This window comes from Anas platyrhynchos, chromosome 1 (assembly GCF_047663525.1).
Source record: "Anas platyrhynchos isolate ZD024472 breed Pekin duck chromosome 1, IASCAAS_PekinDuck_T2T, whole genome shotgun sequence".
Classification (NCBI taxonomy): Eukaryota; Metazoa; Chordata; class Aves; order Anseriformes; family Anatidae; genus Anas; species Anas platyrhynchos.
Window position 1 is genome coordinate 200670399 of NC_092587.1, and position 14845 is coordinate 200685243.

General features: G+C 39.7%; 1 protein-coding gene across 32 annotated transcripts in view; it reads left to right on the plus strand.

The window, feature by feature from the left end:
• Positions 1–14845, plus strand: part of DLG2 (discs large MAGUK scaffold protein 2) — a 1031289-nt gene that overhangs the window by 928807 nt on the left and 87637 nt on the right. For all 32 annotated transcript variants that reach the window (XR_005264704.2, XR_005264705.2, XM_027462397.3 and 29 more), the window contains one exon: positions 4032–4146. Coding sequence is in view for 30 of the 32 variants with exons in the window: in XM_027462397.3 (XP_027318198.1) it covers positions 4032–4146 (115 nt within the window). In the remaining 2 variants the exon portion in view is untranslated. The remainder of the gene's footprint in view (positions 1–4031; positions 4147–14845) is intronic.

Consider the following 14845-nt stretch of genomic DNA (forward strand, 5'->3'; position numbering starts at 1 on the left):
TCAGTACTGAGTTTGAGGGAAGCATGAAGTGTTTTTTACAGACTTTAGCACTGCCACTTGCTTGCACCTAGCAAATGCAAAGGTATTAGGAAACAGCTCCTCTCGTATGACCTCATATATTAAGAAATGCTAAGAAACAACCTTTTCCCAGTGGGAAGGACTACCATGGCAGTTCTGATAGCAGAAATGGATTATCACTCGTTCATTTTCTATTCACGTTTGAAATGCAGCAGTCACTGTAGCATCTAGGCATCAGTAAAAGAAGTAGGAGGACTGAGATTAAAGAAGCTGATCTGAGCAGGGTTAAATACTACCTGCATTGATGGCCTTGCAATTTTTGGTCCAAGAATTTGTTAGGAGAAAGGGGAAAATGTACTTTTTTTTTTAATATAATTTTTATATTTTTTTTATACACCAAATATGAAGAAGGTACTTTGGGAAAATGTGTACCCATAAATTTGGTAATTTTCAAGTTATATATGTATTTCAATTCAAAGGAAAAAAAATCTCAGGATCACAAGGAAATAGAATTACCATTCATACTTTAGTATTTCTTAGTGAATCAGAGAGCGGTACCTTGAACCATGTATTTCCACTACACACTTATTAGAGAAATTTTAAGATGTGTTGTGGTTTCAGAATGTCTTCTGAAAACAGAGAGATCATTTAATTCAGAATAAATTGTGCTCTATAGGTACATTAAAGGAGGCTGTAGCGAGGTGGGGATTGGTCTATTCTCCCGTGTGCTGGCAACAGGATGAGGGGTAATGGGCTAAAGTTGTGCCAGGAGAGGTTTAGGTTGGATATTAGGACAAACTTCTTTACCAAAAGGGTTGTTAGGCATTGGAATGGGCTGCCCAGGGAAGTGGTTGAGTCACCGTCCCTGGAGGTCTTTAAAATGTCTCCAGATGTAGAGCTTTATGATATGGTTTAGTGGAGGACAGATTAGTGTTAGGTCAAAGGTTGGACTAGGTGATCTTGGAGGTCTCTTCCAACCTAGATGATTTGTGATTCTGTGAAATTTATAGTCAAGTAAAATCAGTTAAATTCCAAATGCCCTTGCAAGCTAGAACATAAAATGTAATAACATCATCTGATCAACCCATAGTCATCTGGGTGTCTCATGTGCTGGTGTTGGAGTTGCAAATAGCTGGATGCTGTGCTAGAGAGTCAGATTTTCGGTCCTCTCTTCTCACTCTCCAGATTGGTGTCTAAATCTGGGAGTCACTCCCACACCTCACATACAGAATCTGCCTGGGACATGGTTGTTTATTAAAGGGAAAGCTGCCATTGCAGCTGCTCTGATGCAAATCATTCAGATCCTTGGCCTCATCCAGGTATACAACATCAAAGAGACTGAATTGTACTATGTGTTTACTGCCTTATTCCATGTATCCAGCACATGACAATGACCTAGTAAGAACCCTGAAATCTTAGTATTTTGCCTGTATGCAATGGACTGACATTGTTTGAGGAAAATAAATGAGGGCTCTTTCTTTTTAAGATCACCTTTCCTATTTGCCAAGAAGAAATGTTAAATTCTGTTATAATGAAACAGAAGTTAAACAAAGTCCTGTTTGGAAGATGATTATTTACTAAATACATTTCAGAGCAAGTGAATAGAACAAATATGACTCACATAGAGCAAACTTAAATCCTAGACTGGGATAAATATCTCAAAACTAAACCCCACTTTACAAAGCAACACAGGTTTGTAGGAGCCTTAGTTCCTTTGAGGATTTGGGCTTTTAAATCACTGAGAAGTTTAAAGATGTGCTGTAGGTGAAAGAAATACCAAGAGAATAATCTAAAGAATAAATTTGAAATACAGTCTGCATGTAGGAGTGTCTCTTCTTCTGACATGCGGAATTTCAGCTGCAGTCAGTGAAGTCACAGGTACGTGGGAAGATTGAAGAGCCATATAACACAGCAGCACTTCCCAGATGATTGGCAAAGTAGCCACTGTCACTTAAAAAATCAGTAGGCAATGTCAAATAAACTCAATGGAGAGGGAGTTAAAATTCATCATCAGAAGAAAGGAAAAAGACAAAGCAAACAAACAAAGGAGAGGGAGTTAAAATTCATCATCAGAAGAAAGGAAAAAGACAAAGTAAACAAACAAATAAACACAAACCCAAATTAAACCACTCTGGTAAGCCAGCTTGAAGGTAGCTAGCATCTGTGCAAAACACGGGATCTTGGAAAGGTCAGATGTTATTATCCAATGAAAAGTTAAAGGGCACTGAATAAAATGAATTAGTTGTTGCTGCAAAGCATCTAGACATTCTGGGAACAGAGCCAGTGTGAACAACAAATGATCAAACAAAAATAATGCTGAAATATCTACTAGGCAAAAATGAGAATATTGCTGTATTACAGCATTCTCATATAGCTCAAACAGCAACAAACAGCAGACCAATAGTTTGTAAATGCACAGTAATGATTTGTTTGCTTAAACTGAAAGGAGTTGTGACCTGATGAGATGTACCTCTGTCCCTTAAGGGAGGAAACCTTGCATGCCATTTTTGCTTCTGCTCCAGACTTGCTGTGAGGAATCGTATATCCTCTTTCTGAAGCAGGCAGTAAAATAAAACATTGGAGTGCAGGGAACGTCATCTTTTCACTGGCATCAGTCTGCAACATCTTACTCTTCAAAGTGTCACTGACTCACTGAAATGTTTTTTTCCACCCCCTCAAGTTAGCCATGTATCTCACATTTGTAGATTTCCCAGTTTGGGGTTGAATTACGACTCTGTTGCTGGAATATTGAATTTACATTGTTGGTTTCAAGGAGTTAAAGATTGTTCCCAAAACTTCAGCTTTTCCTATTGCAACCCGAAACTCAGCACATTAGGCCAGATGAGCAAGGGGAACACTGGCAGGATGGACTGTTGACCAGGCTGTAAGAGGAACGTGTCCTTTCAGAGAGGAGCCTCACCAAATGAACCCTTGTCCCAGCCCTGCCCCATGTTGCTAGTCAGCAGGTCACCATGTTTTATAAAGCTGCCAAAAGAGCTATGAAGGAGAAAATTCTGTGGGAGCTTGTTGTAGGCCATCTTTACACAGCTAAACAGGTTTGGAGTTTATGGGATCACCCACTCTTAAGACCCAGTTATGGCTCCACCAACAGTTTGTAAATGCACAGTAATGATTTGTTTGCTTAGACTGGGAGTTTTAGCAGTTTTGGTCCTTAATGGGCTGCGTTAATGAGGTGGATTATTGCTCAAACAGGAGTCTCACAGCTCTTTCAGGGATAGACTTTGATATAGCTCGTTCAGTTCAGTGGAATTTTACACTAAATGCTTGGTTGGAGAGTGACTTTTTACATGGGCAGAAAGTGATGGGACAAGGAGGAATAGTTTAAAACTAAAAGAAAGGAGATTTAAATTAGATATGAGGAAGAAATTCTTCACTCAGAGGGTAGTGAGGCACTGGAACAGGTTGCCCCATCCCTGGAACTGTTCAAGGCCAGGCTGGATAGGGCTTTGAGCAATCTGGCCTAGTGTGAGGTGTCTCTGCCAATGGCAGGAGGTTGGATGTGGATGGACTTTAAGGTCCCTTCCAACCCAAACCATTTTATGATTCCTTGATATAAGTTATTAGTACATCATCCCGTTGTCCCTACCAAGGTATCTCATTGTTTTGGAAGGAGGAATGATATAGAGGAGGCCTGCTTTCAGCATCCTTTTTGCAGAAAGTATGGTATCTGATAACACACTTTAAAGCTTATTTCCTTTTCTGAAACTGCAGGAAACAGGGTCTAGCTATCTGAGAGAGTGAACAGTCAGTGTGGAAAGTGTTGATATGTTCAACTACTGCAATAAAGAGGTCATGTATTTACCTAAGATAATATGTTAATCTGAGGTTCTATTAGACCTCAATTTTCAGGACATGTCTTACACTCATTAATTTAATATTCATTTACATTTAGCAGCCTTAATGATTATGTAATTATATAGGTCGAGAAAACTAAAATAGCTTCATTCTCTGTTTTTTTTTTTTTTTTTTTTTCCTTTTTTTAACCTCCTTAGAGTACGCTCGGTTTGAGGCAAAAATCCATGACCTGCGTGAGCAGATGATGAATCACAGCATGAGTTCTGGGTCTGGCTCCCTGAGGACTAATCAGAAGAGGTCACTGTATGTCAGGTGAGTAAGGAGAGCTTTCTCCTGGGAATATGTCACCAGCTACCTGGTCTGTGCCTGACTTTTGTGTTGTGGGTTCAGCTGGGTGGTGAAAGAACTTTGAGGAACTGAACTGAATTGAATTGAGAAATGCATCAATCTTACAAGCACAGCATCATTAATGTGAAAATTGGATAAGGCCCTATTGCTTAATCTCATCATTTCAAGCTGTTTTCAAAGAGCATTGTACTTTTATAGTGATTCGGCTTTATGAGATGAAGATTTCTTAGCAGTTGTCAGCTCTTTGATACCTGAGATGGATTTTGTGGTGTAGTGATGCATTGCGTTTCTGTGTGAGGCCTTGCCCAGACATAGAATGATTGTTCTTATAAAGAACAATGTTTCCGCAAAACATTCTCACAAAACAAGGACTATCGTATGCTATTCTAAATATGTGACAGTCTGCTGCTCTTCTCTTTCACACGTACCCTTTATCAGTCCACACTGCAAAAAATTTACCATCTACCTAGCAAGATCAAATATGCAAATGAGACCCTAAACAAGCAAATGTAGGTAGCTTAAATGGGGTAGTGAATAGCATAAAAACTGCCAAACTGTAATCTAGGTGTAGTAGTGGACTGCTACAAGTTTTGCTTGGACTGTGTTTGCTTGGACTGTCTATTGCCATAGTCATTGTTGGCTGTGAGACTGGAAGTCACCCAACTGGTCCTAGCAAAGTTCTTGCTGTCACTCATGCCTTTTGGGACTTTGCGAGACTATTGGACTCTGTGCCAAATATCTTAATAGTCTTAATAATTATGCTTCTCCAGGCTTCTAATTTTTACTTTTTTTTTTTTTTTTCCTCATGCTCAGCATATAATTTGAAATTCCTGACAATCATGAAGTAGAGGGAAGCAATTTGTCAGCCTCCAGGCAGTGATAATTATTCATGGGGGAGCTAATTCAGGTGATAACATTGCAGAGATCCAATTAAGGCTAAATTCTCCATTTTGTCATTGTGCCCTCAGTGTGAAGGGATAAGGTAACGCAGAAGGAAGGAAAAAAAATGTTAGCACTGATGGTCTTATTCTAGTGGACAGCAACCACATTAAGCACTAATTGGTACTGTTACCAGAAAGGGCAAAGACTAAAATGCGGTTACCAGGGGACTATTGGACAAAATCAGGTTGGAAGCATCATGCAGTGGATATTTTCTGGACCCAGCAATGAGTGACTTTGTAGTTAAGAGTTTTGGTCAACTTCTTGAAATTGCATTTTTAGAATAGCTACAGTCATTGGGCGTATAGGTACAAATCCAAGATTATTTTGCTTTGAGGTAAGCTGGAATTCAAAATGTGAGGAAGAACAGTGCAAGAAATCAAAGCCAGCAACCACAAGTCAATTCAAGTGTATATATAAGTGTCTAATGCGGGATCCTGAATAACTTACTGGTTTGGGCTGCAGCAAAACTCAATTACGCCTGTATCAGCATCGACCTGGTAAGCCCTGCTGAGAACCAGGGCTTATTATCTAGCACACGGAGCCAAGCTAATAAATCTCTGCTGCATCTGGAGTAGCCTGGTTCCTCTGTACAGTGTTGCTCTGTGTGAACTGATGAGCCTGGCTTTTTGCTAGTTCATGAATTCCGGATGTGGTCTGTCTCACTAAGCTGATATGCCCTGGTGCTTCACTGCAGGAATCTTTGATGTCTTAGCCACATATCTAAATATCACTTCCCAAACCATAAATGTAAAATCTGTTCTTTTATTCCAGACTTGTTCCAAAAAAAGAAAAAAAAAAATTCCCGAAACCTCTCAAGCAGAAAACCTCAAAAGCCTCAGTCTCTTTTATTAACATGAATTCGTGCAGTCAAACCTACACAATTGGCTGTGTCCAACTCTGAGAAGTCTGCTTGAGAAGCTCAGTATTTTGCATATTATAATAATGTGTTTGTAGTGCAGCAGTGCCTGGAGCATTGTTCTAGGCACTGTTAGTTCAAATCATACACTAATTACAAAGGTACCTTATGTCTACATTAAGCACTGTGGAAAAAAAAATCTGGGTTGTGAAATGTTCTTGTTTTCTGAGATTGAAATTTTTAGGGCATTTTATGCGTAAACACTTTACAGCTAGCAAGCTCTGTAAAAAGTCTAGGATTGACCATATTTTGGTATTCTTACAATCCGTGACACTTCTATTTGAGTCTATTATTCTGGCCAGCATCTGCAAAAGAACTAGAGGCAAATTACCATATGTTGCAAATCTGTAGCTGTAAAACCAAGTCAAGTTTGCTGTTTTCCCCTCTTTGGTATTTAGTGATTTTCCTGTCCTTCACTGAATACGAGCATAGTCATTTTTTAGCCAGAGAGTTTAATCAAAGCAAATTCCAGTACAAGGAAATAAAATCAAGTTCTATATAAGTTGTAACAACTGAAAATGCATATAATAATCTGCTCATTGTAAAGGCAAAAGAAAAGAGGGTGAGAAAAACAAAAGCTCTGTGAGGAGATTTCCCAGTGGATGCAGGGCTTATTAAGTGCAGGTTTTTCTTACTCACAATCTCTGATTTCCCCCACTCCCACCATCCTCTGGCATAAACTGTTGTAGGAAAACCCATCTCAGTGTGCAGCCACCTTCCATTAGTCTCACTGCTGTCTCAGAATCCTCTTCAAAAAAGTGACATGCCAATAAAATAATTTTATATCCAGCATTTTGTTTGCTTGCTTTCCATTATGCAAACAACATCTTCACAATGTTCATTATGTTTCCCCTAACTTTTAATGACCAGAGCATACTTCTATATCTTAGCTATTCACTCTGAGGCTCTCTTTAGATGGATAGAGAAGGACACCTCCAGGGAGGGAATCTGCATGCATTTTATTCATCTATCCTGTTCTAGACATCTACTTTAGAATTATTCTCTCCACAAAAGTGTATGTTTCTACATCTGTATCTAGGGGGCAATCCAGCCCCCTACTGTAACAGCACAATAGTTTTAATTAAGATATATTAAAGTAGTTATATTAAATGAAGTGAGGTGAGAACTTAATGTGGAAATAATGGTTTGAAGATAGAACTAGAACAAGTTGGAGGAAAGCAATTAAAAGTCACATTTAAGCAATGCATATACTACATCAGGAAAACAATTGACAATGATTTATTCAGGATAAATTTTGTAGCTCTGACATGGTCTTTTTTTCTGTGCATAATTTTGTGTTTCTTATTTATTTATTTATTTATTTATTTCAGTCTGTTGTAAGACTTTCTGATGCCTCCTAGAATATTTTCCATGAATTTCCATGAATTCTAAAAATGTTTTTTCAATACTTACTGGTCGTTTTGTATCATAACCTATAGTTCTGGGATGTTTTCAGAAAGGTCACACCACTGACGGCAAAGTATTCAGAGACTTCAGGGAAGGACTGAGCAGTGGGACATGCTATTAACTCATTTAGGAGCTCATATCCTCTTTGCCAATCTCTCCAATTAGGAAAAAAAAAAAAATACAAAAAAAAAAAAAGAGAGAACGCATATGAAAAATAGCAAATTCTGTTATTTATAATACATTTGTTACTGATGTTAAATGAATTTAATCTGACTTCAATAACTGAAATGAGAGGCTAAAAACTTCCACTACTATTCTTTTCAGTTCAATGGGATTCATCTGTCAGCTCATGATTAATGAGGAAAGGAAACAAACCTTTCACCAGCTAAGTGCTATGCTGTGCTATATACACACATAGTTTTTTTTAGTATTACACATGCAAATTTTTATCTTCCTTTTCTGTGTATGTACTCAAGCTTTTAATTTTTTTTTTATTATTTTTTTTTAATTTGGTTGTTTTGAAATAGATATGTGCTTTCCTTTGTCCTTGTAGATCCAGATCCATAGCTGAATTTTTTAGCCAGCTTGTGAGAACTCTTAGGAAATGCTAGATGACATTATTTAATATAAAGACATGATAGCCTTTTGAAGGTGTTGTGGTTTAACCCAGCAGGCAGCTAAGCACTACACAGCCATTTGCTCACACCCACCTCAACCCCACAATGGGATTGTGGAGAGAATCACAAAAAAGGGTAAAACTCCTGGTTGAGATAAACACAGTTTAATAGGATGTAAAAGGAAGGGAAATAATAATTATGATAAAACAATATACAAAAGAAGTGATGTACAATGCATTGCTCATCACCCACTGACCAATGCCCAACCAGACACCCTACAGCAGTCGCCCCCCTGGTCAACTACCCTCATATTTATTGTTCATCATGACACTACATGGTACGAGGCATCCCTGTGGCCAGTCTGGGTCAGTTCCTGGCTGTGACCCCTCCCAGCTCCTTGTGCACCCCCAGTACCTCACTGGCAGGGCAGCACCAGAAGGTGAATGTCCTTGGCTCTATGCAAGCACTGCTGTATGACAGCTACACATTAGTGCATTATTCTCGTCCTAAACACAAAGCACAGCACCATACCAGCTACCAGGAAGTAAATTAACTCTATCCCAGCCAAAACCAAAGACAGAAGAGTTAAGCATTAGGGAAGTACTGTACATAAAGTTTGGTGAATGCAAGCAGCCATTGAAACTTTAGTATAAAATTATATAGCTTTGGAGGAAACTGAGAGCTTAAGCATGCTGAAGGGTTTTTGTTCAGTTGATTTACTAGTTTCCTTCATAACTTAAAGTACTTATGCTAGATTTCTCAGCATAAAAATAGATACTTCAGTAATGCATATTTTATTGCTGCTGGATTTACAAAGGAAAGGATTTCAAGGACTCACCTGGCTTTCTTTTCACCAAGAACTGCTTTCTTAAGTTGCATTGTTGATTTACAGATGAAAAATAATTAGATAAGAAAAATAATCAGATAAGAACAGCCACAGTGCCTTTTAATCTTCATTCAAACTAGACAGCTTCTGAAATAATGTCTGTAATTAAAAATTCCAATGAGCCAAAGCCACAAACAGGTGCTTTGGTGTTGCTATCACTCAGAAGTAACAACTCAAAAGCTTTGTAGACACCCCAGTCCTTCCACTGTTATTTTACTGTTTAAAATCTGTTTTATATCATCAGTGACTAAAAATCAGTGCACCTAATCATGGCTACTTTTTGTCTTATATTGACAGACTGATCAAGATCACTGAAATGCAGACATTTCAACTTCAGCACTACTTTGAAATATAGCAGTTCAATGCAAGTTGTACACTTAGGTGTAAAGGTGGGTGTGGAAATCAGAGCTGGGACAGGACTGGATCCAGATGTAATTTTGGTAGCTGGAATTTCTCCTAGCTGGAATTAATGCTAAACCTTCTGTAGCTTTGATAGGAATGTGCTGTACAAACACAATGCATTATGTGTTAAAAATGATTGTGTTCTGGTTCATTTCCATTGAGCCCTAAGGAACAGAATCTGAAGATTTGCCATAGCAACTTAGCAACATCTGAAAGGAAGTCAAGGCTGAGACACGTTGGGATGTTTACTCCAATTTCCAACTTCCAATTTCCAGCACAATAAATTCTCCATTAGGTCTTAGACACCTTTATATGCATTTCCTGAGCTTCTTAGAAATCAGCATGATGCTGTATAGCTTCAAGAGACTTGATTACCAACAAATTACAGAAATTCTGACTTCGGAACTTTGCGGAGTTATAACTGAAGACTTTGGCTGAAGCAGTTTGTGAAGATAGCATGTGGCATGCGGGTCTGGTTTTATGTAATGTCTGTTACAGCCACTCTTCAATCTCCCTGTCAGTTTGGAGACAGTGAACCCCCATAGGCCACTGAGCACCAGATCAAGGTTCCATGGGCTAAACTCTCCTGGGAGCCCTACACAGCAGGTTGTGATAAGAGCAGCCTGACATCAGCATAATAAATGCAAGCTGTGGAGACATGCTGGTGGTGAAATCTGAACTCGTGACAATATCAGCATGGGTGATAAAAAGCTCTACTCTGTAGATTTAGAAGGAGAAATCTGAAAAAGACATAATTTATTTTTCTTTTCTTTTCTTTTTTTTTTTTTTGGAAGGAGTTGGTGAGGGAAACAGCAGAGGTGTGAAATGGTCACACCTATCTACTGCAAGGAGACATAATATATATAAATATCTATATAGAGATAAGTTAGTGTTAAATATGTTATAACCACATGTACATGGTCTTCATTTAAGCTAGTTTCTTAGTCTCTCTAGAGTCAGTGGAATGCTTTCGGCACTTTCAGAGTACAATTCATCTCATTCGGAAGTAGACATCTAAAATTACTCAGGTGAATCATGCCCCAAAAATGTCTGTTTCTCACAGTTGAGTGGAAGGAGCCTCAGGTGATTAGCTGAGTTGTAAACATCTATATTACAGTCACTTAAAGTTTTGAGATCTGAGCCACACCCACACAGGCACATGCAGACACATACACGCATGCACAGTGTGCATATGTGTACCTTGTAGAAGCCATAAAATCAGGCTCTATGGCTTTTTGTTCTATGACTTTTTCTGCTGTGCGAGTAAGTCACTGAGACGTAGCTTTGAAAGTAGTCTGGTTTGTTCTACATGTTTTTATCCCCCAGAATTCTGACTATATTCATTTGCGACTTTCATTAGTGCTGTTGAGAGTGTTTGATGATAGACCCAAGTTCAGTGCATGGTCCTCAAGCTGGGTGAGTTTACAATTCATAAAATTTGGAGTGGGCTCATAAGGACCATTGTCCACCAGTGGCACCACACTGCACATCTCAGGCTTCAGAACACTGTAGGTCAGGCTAAATTTCTGGAGACTAAATGTGAGTTTGGCACCTCTGTATTATTGTTTGCTTTTAAGAGATAAATAGCTAGAGCTTACAGTGCTGTGCCTGTACTTGAATGGCATGACAGAAACTATTAGAATTCTCTTTATTGAAAGGTAAGTGAGGGGAATTGAAATTTTAGTACAGTTTGTTTACTTACCTTGGATTACTCTTAGGCAACTGAGTTGTCAAAATGGTAGCAGAAAGCAGAAAACTGCATTTGGAAAATCTGTGCTAAATGGCATAGTACAGAAAGCTGGGTTTTCTGATGGTCTTTAGCAGACATGTTTGGAAATGGTCAGATAGCTACACACAAAACCTACACTTGTGAATGGGTTGTTGCACTTGAAATGCCATTTCAGACTGGAAAATTGAAACCCAATAGGGGAGTTACTCATTTCATATGTATTGGTTTAGTATGAGTTTCATAATATTCAATTACTGCATTTTAGCTGTATAGGGTTTTCAGATCTTGCCATCAGCAGTGAGCATTTTTGCTGGTTTCAGTGAGCAATGCTCTGAGTCAGAACCAAGGAGATGGTGCAAACGTCTATTTTTCAAAACATGGAGGGTCACCCTGCATGCTTGAGAGACTGTAGAATCACAGAATAATTTGGTTTGGAAGGGACCTTAAAGCCTACCCAGTTCCAACTCCCCTGTCATGAGCAGAGATACCTCCCACCAGCCCAAGCTGACAAAAGCCCCATCCAGCCTGGCCTTGAACACCTCCAGGGATGGGGCATCTACAACCTCTATCGACAACCTGTTTCAGTGCCTCACCACTCTTACAGTGAAGAATTTCATCCTAACATCTATTCTCAATCTCTCCTCTTCTAGTTCAAAACAATTCCCCTTTGTCCTGTCATTATCTGCCTGAGTGAAAAGTCACTTTCCATCTTTTTTATAAGCCCCCTTTAAGTATTGAAAGGCTTCAATGAGGTCTCTCTGGAGCCTTCTCTTCTTCAGACTGAACCACCAGCTCTCTCAGCCTTTCTTCACAGGAGAGGTGCTCCAGCCCCCTGATCATCCTTGTGGCCCACCTCTGGACCCACTCTAACAGGTACACATCCTTGCTATGCTGGGTGCCCCAGAGCTGAATGCAGCACTCCAGGTGGGGCCTCACAAGGGCAGAGCAGAAGGGGGTAATCACCACCCTCCACCTGCTGGCCACCCCTCTGTTGATGCAGCCCAGGACGCAGTTGGTCCTCTGGGTTGCAAGCATGCACTGCTGGCTCACGTCGAGCTTTTCATCCACCAGAACCCCCAAGTCCTTCTCTGCAGGGCTGTCTCAATGAGCTTTTCTCCCAGTCTGTACTCATGTCCAGAACTCTCCCAGCCCAGGTGCAGCACCTTGCGCTTGGCCTTGTTAAACCTCATTAGGTTCACGTGGGCCCACTTCTTCAGCCTGTCCAGGTCCCTTTGGACAGCATCCCTTCCTTATGTTGTATTGACTGCACCACTCAGCTTGGCATCTTCTGCAAACTTGCTAAGGGTGCACTTGATCCCAATGTCTGTTGTTGATAAACAGTACCAGTCCCAAGACGGACTCCTGAGGGACACTGCTCATCACTGGCCTCTACTTGGACATAGAGCCAATGATCCTTTCCCAAGGTGGATGTTCATGAGCTGAAGCAGTGAAATTGAATAATTATTTACTCAGCTCTTTATAGATTATCAGAGGTGCTGAGGAGCAGAGAAAAATGAAGGATAGGAAGATGAGGTCACCTGATGATACAACAGACAATACATTCAATACAGAGATTATTTACTATTTTTAAATTCATGTTTAGTATTTGGCTCATATAACCTATGAGTAAAAATAAGTAGGAAAATGAGACCAAATCTAGTATTCAGCTATGTTTTCTTATGAACCTCAGACTACTTATGGAGGATCACTGTTTCGGTGTATACAAAAACTATGCTCTTCATCCCACAGCACTAAGTACAGACTTTTCACAAGATATATATATATATATATATATATATAATCAACTAAAAATTGAGAACAAGGAATGTCTGCATTCAGGCTGATTTTACTGAGATGACCTCTCATGGATACCAGTGGGAGCTGTGGGCATTTTGCAGTTCTGTGAATTATGCCTATGAGATTTTCATAGATCCTTACTGAAGTGCCTGAACTAAGACACACAGCTACATTCACAGAATCACAGAATGTGTGAGGTTGGAAGGCATCTCTGGGTCCATCTGGTTGCACGCCTTCTCAAGCAGGGACACCCAGAGCAGGCTGCCCAGGACCATGTCCAGGTGGCTTTTGGATATCTCCAAGGAAGAGACTGCACAGCCTCTCTGGGCAGCCTGTGACTGTAAAGCCACCTATGCTGTAAAGAAGTGCTTCCTGCTGTTCAGATATGTTTAGAGATTGTTATCACTCTCAGCTGAAAGATGGACATGAGAATTATTAATCATAGAGTATTCACTATTCAAAAGCTTTTAGGCTTATATCATAATTTCATTTTGGTGCTAAAATAAGCCCTGAAATATGATGCTGTAAATATAACAATATGCCTCACCTAAGTCCTAGGACTATGAAAATCAATGCATTTTATATACTGTCAGTTGAAACTAACACCCACCTTAAAAGCTTATGTAGTTTTTCCTGACACTTACTATATTTCTTAGTATTTTGCAGTATTGATACTAATGAACAGTTAGGGAAAAATGAGGTCAGTTTGCAATTTTTAAAAATATTTCAGAGACAAAAAAAAAAAAAAGAGGTTAATGGAGAGTGAAAAACGAATATGTAAACAAATCAGTCAAAACAGCCTCGCCTTGGCTTGACATCAGCTCTCTCCTTCATATCTTCATGTTTATCAGATCTACTACACTTAGGTAACTGGTGTGAAATAAGCCCAGCTGATTCCTTCCTGAGATGTGGTCCTGCATCTCACCTATTTCTCGCCCACCAACTCACCCACGCTGTCTTTTCTGAAATTCAGGATGGTGTCTGGTGACCCCCAGCATCCCGCATGAGGTCCCAGAGATACTGGGCACATGCAGGGTTATGTTGCTGCTGCTGCCCAGAGAGACCATGGATCACCTCAGACGAGTGCACAATTCCTAGCTGTGGGGTAAACCAACAACCCAGAACACCTGTCACCAAGGGGTGATTCTCCAGTTGTGTCAAAAAATGGATGAAAAACAGATTTATCTGTATGTGTTTGTGGCTATGCAAATCGTTAAACTCTTTGTGTTCAAAATTACAAGCTAATGCAAGTGGTACTGAGCACCTCGGAGGACTGAGCCCCTTGTGAATAAACTGCAGCCTAAAGTAATCTCAGATAACAATCTCTTCTTAAAGCTCAGAATATAAAGCAGCTCCTTATCAAAGTGTTTCTTGTCTAATTCATCTTATCTTTACATTATCAGTAAAACTTGTTAGATGTGAAATAGCTGGTTGAGATCTGAAATCATGTCCTTAGTGCTGAATTATTAATACCTGCTGAAACAGCTTTTCTATTAGCAGCTTCAGTAGAAGTAAGTAGTACATACTTCTGGCCATTTCCCTTACTGTTCTGTTTCATAAGTGATTTAAATAATGTCCCAGAACAGGTAATGTGCTTGACATGCAATGTCTGCTCTAAAGAAGCAGCACACCTTTTTCTTTTCTTAAAAGCTCCTTTAATAGCTTTTCCTTGCACACGTATTATGATTTCCTGTTCCCTAGTGGGGCTGCCTGCTTTCTGGTTTAGAACCTCATCCAGCAGGAAAATGTCAGATAGAATCATTTCCAAGCCAGAAGATGATGATGAATAACTTAGCCATGTGTGGAAACAGGATTTGTTTGAAATTTCTATAACCAAGATAGTCACAGCTTCAGACAGCCTCGTTTCTAAGCAGAGACTCAGAAGATGATCCATCAGTGCTGGGTGGGGGGGGGGGGGGAAGTGACAATGAAGATAAACTGTCTGTGGCTTAAAATGGCTGAAAGTG